At 41.9% G+C, this 15,852-nt stretch overlaps 1 protein-coding gene across 1 annotated transcript; it reads right to left on the bottom strand.

Moving 5' to 3' along the window:
• Positions 1 to 1,003: 1,003 nt before the first annotated feature.
• On the bottom strand, positions 1,004 to 15,782 carry snx19a (sorting nexin 19a). The gene is made up of 12 exons (XM_080867233.1): positions 15,657 to 15,782; positions 12,462 to 13,955; positions 12,234 to 12,369; positions 12,046 to 12,146; positions 11,847 to 11,966; positions 11,425 to 11,543; positions 11,167 to 11,263; positions 10,919 to 11,060; positions 10,309 to 10,432; positions 2,492 to 2,676; positions 2,308 to 2,395; positions 1,004 to 2,099 (listed from the first exon to the last, which is right to left on the bottom strand). The coding sequence occupies exons 2-12, from the start codon at positions 13,929 to 13,931 to the stop codon at positions 1,988 to 1,990; spliced, it is 2,694 nt and encodes an 897-aa protein (XP_080723359.1). The 5' UTR covers positions 13,932 to 13,955; positions 15,657 to 15,782; the 3' UTR covers positions 1,004 to 1,987.
• Between the last annotated feature and the right edge of the window lie 70 nt (positions 15,783 to 15,852).

Genomic DNA, 15,852 nt, shown 5'->3' with positions numbered 1-15,852 from the left:
GATTTTTAACTCCTTTCACACAAATAGTGTTTGTACAGTGAAAGAATGTGTGAGAAGAGCTGGATTATATGAATAAGTTACCTGACACAGAGGAGTAATCAAAGAAAACTAGCACAAAATCCTCTTTGTGACGGCTAAAGTTCACTCTTTGTGTTGAAGACAGGGGGATTCCCCAACAGTGCTCTCAACTTCAAACATTTATTGACTCAGTCAGTACACCTGTCTGAAGTTCAGCCCCAGCTTTCATCTGAGCAAATCCTTCACACTGCTGATTTCACTCACAGATGTCAGAGGGCTCAGCTGAAGGCACTAATTGCACTGAGAAGCACAGTGAGACCTCTAGCAGTCATTAGATAAAGGGCGACAAAAGACAGAATAAAACTTTATATAAAATCCTGGAAGAGCCTCCTTCATTTCCTTTCAAGCCCCGGCGATCTGTCGAGTTCTACATCTGAAGATCATACTTCAGGTAGATATCATGAACATATGCACTCATGCCAGCTGTGAACTTACCAGGCTCCAAAGTAGGAATGTGCACGATTTACAACCACATCAGAATAAATGAATGCATCAAGATAAAAGAGCCCAAGAGCCAAAAAAATGAGTTTAACTGGGTGACATGTTAACCAGACGTCAGTTTGCGTGATGATATAAATATGAAGCCAGGATCAGTCTTTTTTCTCATTAATCTGCGTGATTGATGCCGCTTTGTTGTGCCATTACCCTGTGGACTCCATTGACTACAGGCTTTTATGAATACGTCACATCCTGCACAAGTATAAGACAAGCTGCATCTCCATGAACTGCTTCCACCAACGATGCATCACCTAATCATCTTATCACTCCCCAAAAGACTAAAAATGGGGCAAAAGAGTAGGTATGTTTGGGATAATGTGGGACACTGTCTGAAACGTTAACAGATTTAACTTGAAAAGTAAAGAAATGGAGGAGGAGGACAAATACAGTACATGGTATTTTACTTGGATGCAAACTTTTTGAAGGAAACGGTTTCCAGGGCCTACTCCGTGGATCGGCTTCCTCCGAGGCGTGGACGTCTATCAGCAGAGAATGTACCTTCACCTATCAGCAGAGAATGTCCCTTAGTCTGTAACACAGTCAAATATATTCTCAAGTAATATTCAAGCATGCCATTCAGCGTGTTAGTACGAGCTCGGGAGCAGCTTGGGAGAACAAGAAAACAGAGACTGCTTCAGGTTGTCTTCCCAAAGTGACTCAACTTTATTCACAAGTACAACAGTTTATATAGAGGGTAAAATTCATGAGACAGCAGATTTATCAGTTTAAACCAGTACAGACCAAGATAAGGCAGCGTCTTCCTGCCCTTGGGTGAAGAAGCATCCTTTGTGTAGTTTATTAGTTCAGCTACAATTGTGATTATCTCAGCGACATATTTTCAAGGCACAAAACAAAGAGTTCTTACATTAGTGAAATCTGAAACAAACCATTTGGCCTCAACAGGCGTCTCCTAAAAGATTAAGAAACTAATGTAGCTGAGGGAGTGATCTCTGTGGTATTTCAACCTTGTACCAGCCTGTGATTCTCACACATCAATTCTTGGGTCAAAGAGAAAAATAACTAAAACAAAGGGGCCTTATTGAATGACAGAGTTTTCCTGCATAATGTCACTATAAAACAATATCCTGTAAATGCTAACCGTAGTGCTAAAATACCTAACACTTTTTATAAGCTGAAATGGAAGCTCAAGCTTGTTTTATGATAATGGGATAAGTGATAAGTCTATCACACATATGGGAAGTTGAAATGATCATGAAATAATGATAGGAATTAATAAGTACACTGAGCTCGCCACAACTGAATGACAGATATTTGTTTACCTGTGTATTCCATTTATCTATCAGACAAGCTGCTGAGAGTCGTGACTGTCATTCAGACCCGAGTCTGTCTGGTGATCAGTTCTGGGCTTCAGCAGGCAGATTTTTGTAAACTAATGACGATCATTGTTGTCTCAATATGTGTCTTTGGTCAAGCTCTGTAGCAGAGAATGCTGGAAGTTCTCATCACACGACTCGGGGATCAGAAATTCCAGCAGCAGGTCACAGATGCAGTAAAGCAGATGCCTGCAGAAAAACACAGATGTAGGAAAAAGACATCAGGAAAATGACATTCTTAGATTGATGATATAATAGTATAAATATGAAAGGTAAGAGGAGTTTGCAGTTCTATCTGAAACATTAACATTGTGGTTGTACTGTTTAGTGATAATCAGAGACCAGCACTGATACAGTTTCTGTTTCTTGTTAGCTTGCTGTTTGGTTGCTGACTCACTTGTTTATCTGGTGGTCCTGCAAAGACTCCAGCATAGTCTCCAAACTCAGTCTGTACTTCTCATTACCCAGCATGTCAGTGATGAGCTCTGCTCAGACACAAACAGTGAAACATACTGTCAGAAGCTATGAAAATCAGGGCAGCATTTAACAGCAGTAATCTGATTTGAACAGCTGTTATTCACCTGGGAGCAGCTGCATCAGGCAGTCCAAACATTGCTCCTTTGTTTTCTCCTTTTGTGCAGCACTTCGCTCAGGCTGTGGTTGAGCAGGCAGAGTGCCACCGGGCCATACAGCTTCCTGCAGCACTTGTAGGTAAATCACCCAGCAAGGAGCACTGGTAAGGTGGGCGACACCTACATCCAACCATCTGATACAGAAATCAGTTCAATACTTTAGTGAGTGCGTCCATGTTCAGGACATGTGCCAGTGTGTCAAACAGACAGATGGGGAATTAAATGCAAGCTCATGAAAAAGCGTGCTTTAAGCAATTACAGGAGAATGCAAAACATGAACCTTAAGCCAGAAGTGAGGTCCCAGAGGCAGATATCAAGCCAAAAGTTGTGACCAATATGACCATTTAATGATAGCATAACATTAGGGGTAGGAAAAGCCCATTTCCCACACACCATGTGGTAAAGTGGGTCCAGTAGTTATTTAGTTTAGCAAGTAAAGCACAAAAACCCATAACATTTATGTGTGTGTGCTAAAAAACTCCTGAAAGACAATCGGAGAGAAGATCGTGCACCATTAAAATCCAACTAACCACCACTAACCTGTCCTTGTGCCCTCTAGATCTGGCTGAATGAAGGAAAAATAAATGACTGTAAATATGTCACCTGCTCACAAAATAGACCCCATAGCCAACTGTTGAGGCCTTGCTGTGATTTATTGTAATGAATAAAAATTCAATATTTTTTCCTGGAATGTAAATAACAGAATGACAGTACAAAGACTGCGAACAACCAAAAGGACATCACACAAACTATGGCAGAGAGTAGACAAACACCAGAAAAGTCCTCTAGCAGAGTCACCTGAGGTATAAGTTTTATCAAGTTGAAGTTTCGTGTTCCAGGTAGAGAGAGTGTCAGTCTCCTGATCCCTAACTGGGAGCTGGTTCCACAGGAGAAGAGCCTGATAGTCGAAGGCTCAGCCTCCCATTCTACTTTAAGAAACTCTACCCATACAGTATGATGATCATTCAGGACTTTCTATTCAAAGAGAAGAATTTTGAATTAAGTTGTGGTTTTAACAGGCAGCAAATCAAGAGAAGCTGATATGTTAGCACTCTCACTGTGGCCTTTGAACTGAAGGTTTTTCAGGGAGATTTTACCTGTTTACAGTAACCCACTCTAGAAGTAACAATCTCAAAGTCATTTTTCTGTCTCACTCTCACAGGATGTTTCTAAATTTGACAATATTGCTCAGATGAAGTGAAACAGTCCTAGAGATTTGTTTAATGTGTGAGTTGAGTGACATATCCTGTTCAGAAATGGCTCCAAGATTCGTCACAGTGTTACTCGAGGCCAAGGTAATGCCATCAAGATTAAGTATTTGATTATACTGCTAACATTCTGTCCACATTTGATAACCTGCTTACGATGTGAAATCATCATCAATGTGTGTGGGCAAAACAGAAGCAACTTTGGATTTCTAACTACAAATCCACTCTCTCTTGTTTCTTTTTGTCTTTATCCCACTCTAAAAGTTGGATGTAACAGTGAGACCAAATTCACAACCCAATAGAAACAGATCCAGGTACATTTACTGCAATATTCAAACTGAATACAGGCTGCTGGCCATTGACATGTAGTATCCTTTTGACTTGAAGTCACCTGGAACTGTAGCTGTGCTGTAAACAAATAATGAAGCACAGTTTGACCAGAATAAGAACTAGAATCTTTAACACACTAAGACAATAAAATATTAATGACAAACCAGTGGTAGAAGCATCATAACATCAAGAAAACTGTACAGTTAAAGGATTTTTCTTTTTACATTAAAAAAGAAAAAAAATGTTTGATGATCTGAAATGTTTAAGTGTGACAAACATACAAATAAATAGGAAAACGCTTTTTCACACCATTGTCATATAAAAGACTTACTTCCTTCATTCTGTTCATTGACCCCATTGTGGACCACTAAAATGTTGTATACTATGTAGTATATACCTTATTTACTTTATTTACTAAATTTTGGGTTTGTTTTGTTTTTTTGCACTACATTAGACAACATCAAAATAGCGTTGTCAAAAATGACAATAGCGTTGGCATTTTTGTTATTTGTGTTCTGTAATCTTTATAAAAACCTAGAAAAAAAACCCCTCTTAACCCTTGTATGGTGTTCGGGTCTGTGAGACCCGTGTTCAGTTTTTTTCAAAAGAAAAATTAAACGATTAATTATTTTTTCACGTGTAAATGTGTTGTGTCTTTCCACTCACTCCACTTGATTATAACTGATTTATTTATAACATTTTATATAAAAGAAAAACGAGAAGCACATTAATTCATAAATGTGATCTAACAAAGGTAAAGGGAAAAAATTAACCATGTTTGCTGTTCATATGTCTTGTAATTGGGATGAAGTAAACATCTGTTGAGTAATTTAACATAAAATTGTTTGATAGTGTTAATTTGGAAAGCCAAAACTCTAGCGGGTCCACCAGACCCATGAACACTGGCTGAAACATGGTGTTTTAGGTCGGATTAAAGGACTGATGTGATGGTAAGGTGTCCGCTGCTCTGCTTTGAATATTGGTAGGCTTTTTTTTTTTTTTTTAATTTTCACAAGAATTGCTACTTCCCCTAGAGTTTTGGCCACACCAGCAATCAGAAGATTCCCTATGAGCAAGCATTTAGCGACAGTGGGAAGGAAAAACTCACTTTAAAAAGGAAGAAATGTCATGGTCCTGGGTCGGTGACCCAGCGCTTTTAGTTATCATTTTCTAGTTATGATGATGATGATGATTATTATTGTTTGAGTTCTGTGTGTTATATTTGGTCTGCCTTTGAGTCTGTCTCTGTCTATGGTGTCACCCCATCTGTTTGTGAATCTGTCTGGTTAGTTCAATGTCTTGTCTGGTTCCATGTATCTGAGTTTCCTGTTTTATTGTGAAGGTCCGCGTCGTACGTGAGTGTGATCAGTTTACGTTTCCCCTGTCCCGTCAGCCCAGATTCCTCCCAGCTGTGTTGCCCTCCTGTCTCTCATCCCCTGATTACTGGTGTGTGTATTTAAGCCCTGTGTGTTCTCCTGCCTGTTGCCGGTTCGTCTGTGTTCCTCCGTGTCAGTCTGTGTAACTCTGTGTCAGTCTGTTACCCTGTGTTCCACGGAGTCCTGTTCCTCGTCTGCGTCTCTCTGCTATTCATCATCCGTTGTCATATGCTCCCAGGTCTGTTATTTTAGTTCTCCCAGTTTAGGTGTCTTTAGTTGTTTGTTATGCCCCACTGTTTGTTTGCCACTACACCTCTGTAAATAAAACCACCGGTATCTCATCCACTGCCTGCATCTTGGGTCCTCCTTCTATATCCACACGGCTCGCCTCGGCAGCCGTGACAAGAAACCTTCGACAGAACCAGGCTCAGGAAGGGACAGTCATCTGCCGCGACTGGTTGGGGTGGGGGGAGTGAAAATTAAAAAAAAAAAAAAAAAAAAAAGCCAAAGTGATAATTATTGGAGCAGCTTAATTAATATTTCCAGTGTAATTTGCTGTTAATATCCTTTTCCAACCCCAGTTTGTGTTTTTATCACTTTTGTCCAGGGTGGAAGATGCCATGCTGGAGATTGACTCTGTATGGTTTTTCAGTGTTGATACTTGGGAACCTGTTGGAGAGGCCAGGGTTGAAAAAGGGATGCCGGAGAACCTGAGAGGGTGTTATCCGCTGGTGTGCATCCAAGGCCAACATCTCTTTAGTTAGGCTGACAAATAAGCGTTGGCCATCTTCTGGTCCTCGTCTAAACAGCATTATTTGTTCGAGGTCATCCAGACGTGTCAGTTTTATGTATCTTGTCTCCAAAGATTCATATCCTGTCTCGTATTTAAATTGTTGGGCGGTCTTAAATGTCCAGCGTTGTTGGTTGTAGTTGTCTTTTGTGAAATAGTCTTCAGTGTACACGCCAGGATCGAGAACATGATCTGGTGGCTGACCCTGAATCTCTATGATGAATTTCAAAACATCATAATATTTTTTTCCAAGGGTAGAGTGGCACCCCTGTACCAAGCTCCACAGCCACCAGCCCCAGAGACCACATGTCACTTGCTTCATTATAAGGAAGGCCAAGCATAACCTCAGGTGCACTATAACCAACTGTCCCCACACGGTCACCAGGCATCACTGCAGACACAGGACATGCGAGGCCAAAGTCTATAAGTCTGACTTTGACTGGAGACTCATAGCGATTTACAACCATGATGTTTCCAGGTTTGAGGTCAGCGTGCACTATTCCCACAGAACCCAGGTGGGACAGAGCATTTGTGAGTTGACCTAAAATTGGCCTGACTTCGCTTATGGGGAGACGCCGATTATTCGGGTCCCGTATGTAGTCCCACAGGCATTGATCTAGGAGTTCAAATTTCAGGCAAACACGCTCTCCGTGTGGAGCAGGGAAATTATTTTACTGCTATTGTTAAATAATCATCATTCAAAACCTTCTAGTCACCGCATTCACACACTTAAACTGTGACTAGAGTTGAGGAATATAACTCAAAACACACTTTCCTAAGAGTATTTTAGACATGCTTGTCATAATCAAAAAGAGCAAGTAAAAAACAAACAAACAAAAAATTGAAACCTCCATTAATTCTCACCGCACACACAAGAAATTAAAAATAAAACACACCAGCAACTAATGCTGGAGAAAAGTTACTACTGAAAGTGATGTGTTAGTCTTAAGTATATACAGTGCACTCAATATATTTATATATCTACATCCAAACTCAGTCAATTACTATACATCCACTACGGCAACTCAAAACTTTATTTATAGTCCTCTAATAAACATAAATGGCATTTGAAACACACACTCAACAATGTTTGCAGCAGTATTTGTAAAACCAACTGTGGTTTAAACAGTTCACTGCTTACTCATTTGCATTTTCACTCACACACACACCGTCTAAAAATAGCTCCAGCATTGCCTCAGACTCCTTTCACACAGAGATCTCTTATTTTATATTACAAAGACATCTTATATTTACAACCACTGTCAGATCTGTCAGCTTTAGCGCCTACACAATTTTGACAAATTTAAAATAACCGCCCAGCGGATAAACTCCCTGAGTTTTTTGCGACCAATTCACCAGTATCAGACTTTAACTGTTTCTGGCCTCATCTCTAAAATCCCTAACTCAATTTAAAAGCGTCAACCAACCCAAACTTTGCCTGAAGCTCTATTTTTTGGCGTTTCCCAGCCAAGGCTTACCCCGAAGTATTAGGTTAAAGTTACACGCCCGAAGTCCAACTTCTCCTGTCCAAAAAAGCGCAGGTACCGTTCCAAACGGTAAGGAGACTCTAACTCCTAGCTTCATTCCAGGATGCCCTGTACCCCACAGTTAAGCCAAACTGAACTAACCCTGTTCGCCGACAGGTCAATGTCGCGCGTCCACGACAAGGAGGGAGCATAACCTCCGGGCTCTGCGCTTCCTAGCAGACTCGAACTGCCGTCCTAGAATAATTTATAATACTTTGAAACAACAATCAACACCCAACACAAGTGTATGACTGAGGCAGATCGACCCTGATGGACAATGGGGACTCTAACCCACAAAATGACCAACCAAGGTCTGACCTAATGACCAACCGGGACTTTAACCCACAAAATGACCAAATTTCCTACCAAACTACTTGAGACTCTAACTCAATTTCTTTGGGACTTCAACCCAGTATTTAAACTTTTCCTGGCAGACTCTAACTGCTCTCGCAGACTCTAACTGCTTTCATTTCTTCTTAGCAGAACTCTAACTGCTTCAACTCATGAGATTTTTCATCAAAATCAAAACAGACATCCACCAGTAACTTCAGTGAGTAGACTTAAATTTTATCATATCCAATTTGGCACGCTTTGGAAATAATTCAACAGGTAGTGCCTTACCTTTTGGATAAGCCGGCTTATGCCCACTCACTTCGACCACTGGAATTCATGTCTGCCCGTCAGACCACCTAAGACCAAATTTCTCCATCTACACCTCCAATTCTCCCTCCTCAACCACCGGACGAAGCCCCCAAATGTTAAGGTTCAAAATTGAGGAGGGAGAGTACAAACCACCCTTGGTCCAGAAGCTCTTGGTCAAACAATGATTTTTAATGAATACACACGTGTGGGAAGACACTCTGTACGCCGACAGCAAGTGATCTCCGACTTAATCAAAGCATAAACAGATATTTTATAGCATCAGGGTTTGATTTACTGACGCCCCTTCATGCGTCACAGATACATTTTATACATAGATCAGATCAACACCACAATGACTTTTAACCCAGAAGATCATCTTCTATTTTCATGGCTGGTACTTTCCGTTCTTGTCTTAAAGTGAATTGTTCCTCTTTCTTGCCGAGACACGACTAATCTCTCCTCTAAATAAATCTAACTCATGTGTGTGTGTCACGACCTCACATGCTCTTTCTCAATTCACCTGTTGCACTTCTGACCTTTCACCAGGACAGAGGCTCACTGAGACTATGTGTATGTCTTCTACTAAATAAATGTTTTAACCAAGAACCTCTACTAAAACCTTAATATAAAATGACCTGATATATAAGTGTTTTGTAAGCATGTATTGCAATTCCTTCTATGGCTCCAAGTCACTTGCACAATAGATTGTCCGGACATCGCGCCGAACAAAGCTTCCAACCCCCAATTAATTGACCGAGCTCCAACTCTTTAATAAGCACAGATATGCACTGTGTACACAATAGTTATAACTGCATCTGAAATACAAAATTAACATCATCATAAACATCTTAAGGCCATCTTAAAGCTATCTGTTACATTGTTAAAGCCTCGTCTTAGCCTGCTGCTCAAAATAACTTCCTGCTTCTGCAAACTCTCTGCAAGCCTGTTTCCTGTCAGCCTGTGACTTTTAGCCTTTCTGAAAGACACACACTGTTCAACCCCTGAATGCAATATAAACTCCAGATTATATTATTAATGCAATGGTAATAATGATGATTATTTAACAATAGCAGTAAAATAATTTCCCTGCTCCACACAAGCTCCACAGCCACCAGCTCCAGAGACCACATGTCACTTGCTTCGTTATAAGGAAGGCCAAGCATAACCTCAGGTGCACTATAACCAACTGTCCCCACACGGTCACCAGGCATCACTGCAGACGCAGGACATGCGAGGCCAAAGTCTATAAGTCTGACTTTGACTGGAGACTCATAGCGATTTACAACCATGATGTTTCCAGGTTTGAGGTCAGCGTGCACTATTCCCAAAGAACCCAGGTGGGACAGAGCATTTGTGAGTTGACCTAAAATTGGCCTGACTTCGCTTATGGGGAGACGCCGATTATTCGGGTCCCGTATGTAGTCCCACAGGCATTGATCTAGGAGTTCAAATTTCAGGCAAACACGCTCTCCGTCGTGGAAAAAGCCGTTCCATTGAACAATGTTGGCGGCATCTGGATCCAACCTTCTCAGCTGCTCCAGGATGAAAATTTCCAGTTTTGCCTGTTGCAGAATATCAGGGTCGTTCTTGTTCACCTTAATAGCCACAGCTCGGTTGGTTTTGGTATCACGGCATTTGGCTACAATACCATAGCCCCCTTCTCCGAGGAAAGCCTCTACCTTGTAGTGGTTTCCCAAAATGCTCCCTTTAACTATTCCAAGCTCATTTGAGCGGAAGGATGGGTTAGCAATGACTTATGGCATAAGTCATTGTTGATTTTGTCTTCACTCCTGATTTACTTACAGTGCAAGTAAATTGTTCCTGATTTACTTACAGTGTAAGTAAATCAGGAACAACAGTTCACAAACAGCTGCAGATGCGGAGGAACTCTTACCTCTCGATGAAAGTCCCGAAGAGCAGTCTGATGGCCTTCTGGATGTTCTCAGTGCACAGCCAACTCCACTGATCCTTCATCAGCAAACACAAGATGTTCAAAGCGACATCTGCCACAGCTGTGTCTGCAGCACGCACACGCACACGCGCGCACACACACGCACACACGCACACACACACACACACACACACACAAACCCCCATTAATTATACATTAATTATACATTTATTTCAGCACAAGGATGGGAATCTTCACAAATGAATTAAAAAAATATTTGACTACTTGTAAAGGCAGAACACACCATTAGTGGTAGTGGGCAAAAACATGGAGTTACCTTTGTGTTGTTAATAAACAATCAACCAAAAAATTTTTAATGAGAAATATCTATTAATAGATGCTGAGGTCAAGATTTTCCACTGCAAGTAAAAAAAAACATTCTTACTAAATGTGGATTCAAAAAGTCTCCAAAATGTGTTTGTGCCCTATTGCTGCAAATCGTCTACTGCTCAGCTAAAGCCACCACAGACATTGGGTTTTGCTGCACCCATGTGGTAAAACTGTGTCAGTGCATCTTGCCAATGTGGATAAATCTACTTCAGACAAACTCAACCTGTGCCGTGAGTTTTCCCTGAAGTCTTCTTCACATCTTGCTCACACCTCTGCTTGTTCTCTTTCCCATTCAGTCCACATAACAGTGTTTCCTGCTCACCAACAAAATTCTCGAGGTGGGACAGTGACATGCCATTGAGGACCTAGAAAATCAGAATAAGCAAATGATTTCTGAAGAAAATGTCAACGCTCTCCCACATTAGTCTGAAACATGTTTGTGTTGATAGTTCATGAGGAATAATAACTTACAGTGCTGCCTTCACTGAAGCAGTATGTCACTTTAGGATGTAGATCAGGAATGTTGGGTATATTGAAGGCTGGGGAGATTTTGCTTGGGAAAAGCCTCCTGAAGCACAGAACACAAAATAGGAATCCCCGTGTTACAAAAATAAGTGAATTAAATCCAACATGAAAGAAGCTGAGAATTAACTCACCGAATTGATAATAAGGAAGCAAAGTAGATTTGAATGTGTGTGAAGACTGGTATCAGGCAGATAGAGCTCTTACCTGTATTTTCTGTTGTCCATTGTTCTTCCATCAGGATCTCCATCAATGTCCTCTGTTGGGCTGAGGGGTTCTGGATGTGGGAAAGCTGTCTTCAAAGTGTCCAAAGCATTTTCCATCATCTTTCAATCAATCAAACATATGTGAGATAATTAAATTCAAGTTGTAGAAAAAAGAAAGAAAAAGCATCCAGTTTTTGTCTCATTCTGAACATGATTAGCTTCTTGAGTATTTATTCTTCTCTATTTTGTGCATTCTTGAGTATTACAATGTGGAATTTCTTTACACATTTTCACAAAAGGTCCAACTCCATGCTCAAGAACAAGGCATAAAACTTCTTACTTAACTCTCGCAGGGGAGTAATGGAGTAAATTTCACAAAATGCAACTACTTATTGGTTTAATTTTCTGTTAGCTTGTTCCTACCTTATCAATTCTTGACTTGGCAAAAGGTTTTCTTCCAAAATATGTACAGACACCTGAATTGAGAGCTAGGAACTCCTGCATGTCTTCGTTGTTGGCTATCTCAGGAATGCTGCTTAATTGCTAGAAAACAATAAAAATTATACCACAAGAACAAACGTCAGAACCCTGCAAATGCAAAAGTTATAATCCCAATGCTTACTTTTAGGAAGGCATCCAGCTGGCTTTTACGCACTTCAACCTTCTCACCGTCTGGACTGCTGAATGAGAGATCAGGGAAAATCCTCTTTGGGCCCTTGACATCTGAAATGCAATAAATAAATAAACGTGGCATCTCTTCTTGGACTACTAGGGTTTGGTGATGTCTTAAAGCAGAGGACGATGTCTTACTCTTGATTAATTTCTTCATTTCAGGCTTCTCCTCTAATCGTGTCTGCAAGTTGAGGAACTCGCTGTATCTGCGATTGACAGCGTGACAGGCCGCATGCTGTGGAGTGGTGCTGCCATCACTGGTCGCTGTCTGAAACTGTTAAACAGAAAGAGGGGTGCAGTATGCAATCATCAATAATCCAATTTCATAAGACAGCTTCATTGTACCAGGCTGTGACATGACTGTACCTTTACAGTGTAAAGAATATAGGGATGTATGCCGGTGCCACGCTGGTCTTTTGCGGTGACGGTGCCACCAATTCTGACATTCTGGATGTTCACAGGTGCCACTGCATTGCTGGGGGAATCCAAGTTATAAGAGGGTAAACAAAGCTTTCTTCTAGGGCAACCTGGAGATTTCTCTTCAGCTATGCCTGCTGGCCACTGGGAGTCCACCGGCACCACCACCTTCTGTCCTAGATTTCTCAGTGGACCGAAGCATCCATAGGCTTCAACATCTTTAGAAGTGAGCATGCTGCAGAAGTTGTTTGAAGGACCACACTCGCAAAAGCCTCCTTTCAGATCATCATCCGAGTCAGACTGAGTTAGCGAGTCCAGTGAAATTATTTTGGACTCTGACGAGTTGGAGTGATGGGCAGATGTAAGCGGACAGCAGTTCACTTTGTATGATGTGAGCAGACCTGGGCGGCAGCTTTGAAATTTCCCAGCTGACGCCAAGCTAACCATGCTGCTCAGTGAGGACTCAGTCTGCTCCGTCGTGCTCCGGCTCTCATTCAGGTCATCAAGGTCAGAGGCGCTTTTGCTGGCGAGACCAGCTTGATCGGAAGAAGACAGTGACATGCAGGTGGCCCAGGACTCCTGGTCGATCTGACATTTGTATAGGGGATCTACTGGGAGGTCATCCACGTTGATTTCCTGGTGTGGTTCTCTGCATCTGGTAAGTATGTCTACAATGGTCTGGTTGAGCCAGTCAGGATCGGATATCCTGGTTATGAGCGGTAGCAGCACGTTGCAGGTAATAAGTTCTGTAACCATGTAACCTCCTGTCCTGGTTTCCATCTGTGGGTATGGAACCAGCACGTGTAGTACAAGGTGAACTAGAGCTCTGGAGTAGCTGAGCTCAGCAGCTTTGCTGCTCACAGCTGGATGAGGGGTGTCTACTTCACTGTAGAGCTGCCAGAGGCTCATGCTTCCCTTTTGTGTTGACTGTATCTGTCTTACTGTCATGTAGTTCTGCAGGTGACCCCCGTACACCTCCAGCAACCGCTGAACCATGACCTTTCTGTCCACTCGCCGGGCACGCTCCTTCAGTTCCATCACTGACTCCAGCATCGAATTACGCACCGCACGCTCAAACTCGCCCTCCACCTCGGGCAGCAGAGTGCGATACCACGAGGACACAAAGTCACGCACTGCTTTGTGGACAGCGCTGTGGATCTCATGGTTCAATCTCCACTCGTGCTCAGGTGAATACTGAGGTGGGTTAATGTTGCCAAGAGGCAAGAAGTGCTCCAGGTGGAGAACGCTGTTGGCATCCAGCAGAGCCCGTGACCCAAGCCAACCTCCGAGAACTACCAGGAGACTGGTGAAGACGCAAAGGAGCCAAACATTAACAAGAAGGTGGAAGAGGACGAGCCACACCAGCAGAACTCCGACCCCCAACAGCTTCCCCTGCCCAAGAAAATCCAATAAAGACATTATGATCGGCAGTGGGGATTTGTCCTGTTGAAAAAAAAAATGCATATACTGTTAAATAACAAGCAATAAGAACATTATAGTAATGACTAAATTTCAGTATACCGGTAACTGTTTAATGCAGGGGCGGGGGAACTCCAGGCGTTAAGGGCCGAAGTCCTGCAGGTTTTAGATGTGTCCTCGATCCAACACAGCTGATTTAAATGGCTAAATTACTTCCTCAACATGTCTTTAAATTCTCCAGAGGGTTGCCAATGAACTAATCGTGGGCGATCGTGGCTCAAGAGTTGGCAGTTCGCCTTGTAATCGGAAGGTTGCCGGTTCGAGCCCCGGCTTGGACAGTCTTGGTCGTTGTGTCCTTGGGCAAGACACTTCACCCGTTGTCTACTGGTGGTGGTCAGAGGGCCCAGTGGCGCTAATGTTTGGCAGCCTCGCCTCTGTCAGTGCACCCCAGGGTGGCTGTGGCTACAATGTAGCTGCCATCACCAGTGTGTGAATGTGTGCGTGAATGGGTGGATGACTGGATATGTAAAGCGCTTTGGGGTCCTTAGGGACTAGTAAAGCGCTATATAAATACAGGCCATTTACCATTTAATCATTTGATTCAGGTGTGTTGACCCAGGGTGAGATCTAAAACCTGCAGGACACCAGCATTTAAGGCCTGGAGTTCCCCATCCCTGGTTTAATGGCTTCAATTCTCACATGATAAAGCCAGCCAGCTACAACTCTCACTCAGATCTATGTTTACACAGTGTTTGTGTCTATGATGGGGCTTTTGCATATCCCTTTATAGGCCTTCCATTAACAAATATATGCATTATAATGTAATCTATTTCCCTCAAGTTTTATTTTACAAATTTCCTTTTTTCATTTGAGACTTTTTTTGTAAATTAAAATCTAAAAAGAGAAAAAAGAAAAGAACTAGGAAGCCTCCACAGAGATAAGCATCTAAATCCTCATAATTAAAACGGTAAAACCGGAATATGCAGGGAATTAGAACAATAATTTAGCATTTTTTTAAGGTGATGTTTTTCTTTGTGTTTTTATAGAAAATTAATAAAACACCACACCTGATATGACATAGGCAGAAGTTGTGTTGCGTTTACTGTAAATGGCCCACAGAATTTGGAGGACGTGTGATTTAATTCAACTGACCATTATACATGTTAAAATTTAGATGGCTTGCAGTGCTGTACTGGATTCAAAACACTGACCCAACAAAATTACAGTTCCAGCAAAATCCCTTCTACTGAGAGACTGTTTTATATTTACTGCCTTCATGAGAATAATAAAAAATGATCAGATAACGTCCGAAGTCATTTGGAAGCAAAAGGTCCATATGACAGCTATAAACCTATTATGTTGTTTGTATGGAGTATAATGTTCTACTCCATTAACTGCCCCGTGACAATGTAATTACGCTTGAATGCACCATCTGTTACAGTATCATGTCAGAGGACTTTCTTCCATGTCAACAGTAAATTGATATAAACTTTAATGGACAGCGAGTATTGCCTGTTGTTGAACTTTTTTCTGCTTTCTATATTTCGCATAACAGTCAAACCTCGAGAGAAATCCAGAGCGTGTTTACAAAAGTACTGTGGGCTAGCAGCAGCTGAGGTCAGAGCAGAGGTCAGTGAAGCTCACCTATTATATGCAGCTAGCCCGTAGCCTACTGACAGTGGATTTCTATTAGTTTAGGCTATGAAGCAGAAAAACACACATTACCTGAAAGGTTAAAGGACTCTCTTTGGACAAATGCAGGTCGTGTTGAATGTCTTCCTGCTCCGGTCTTAATCCTCCAACAAAGATTATCTGGATAGACGCACAGAGCCCATATGGACAGCTCTCTGGCTGCTGGTTGTCTACTTGAGACAGTTAAAGAGCAATACAGTCATCTATGTGCAGCTGAAAACAAATGCTA

The sequence above is a fragment of the Rhamphochromis sp. 'chilingali' genome (genome assembly GCF_963969265.1).
Source record: "Rhamphochromis sp. 'chilingali' genome assembly, chromosome: 19".
NCBI classification, from domain to species: domain Eukaryota; kingdom Metazoa; phylum Chordata; class Actinopteri; order Cichliformes; family Cichlidae; genus Rhamphochromis; species Rhamphochromis sp. 'chilingali'.
This window is presented reverse-complemented; position numbering and strand designations above follow the sequence as displayed.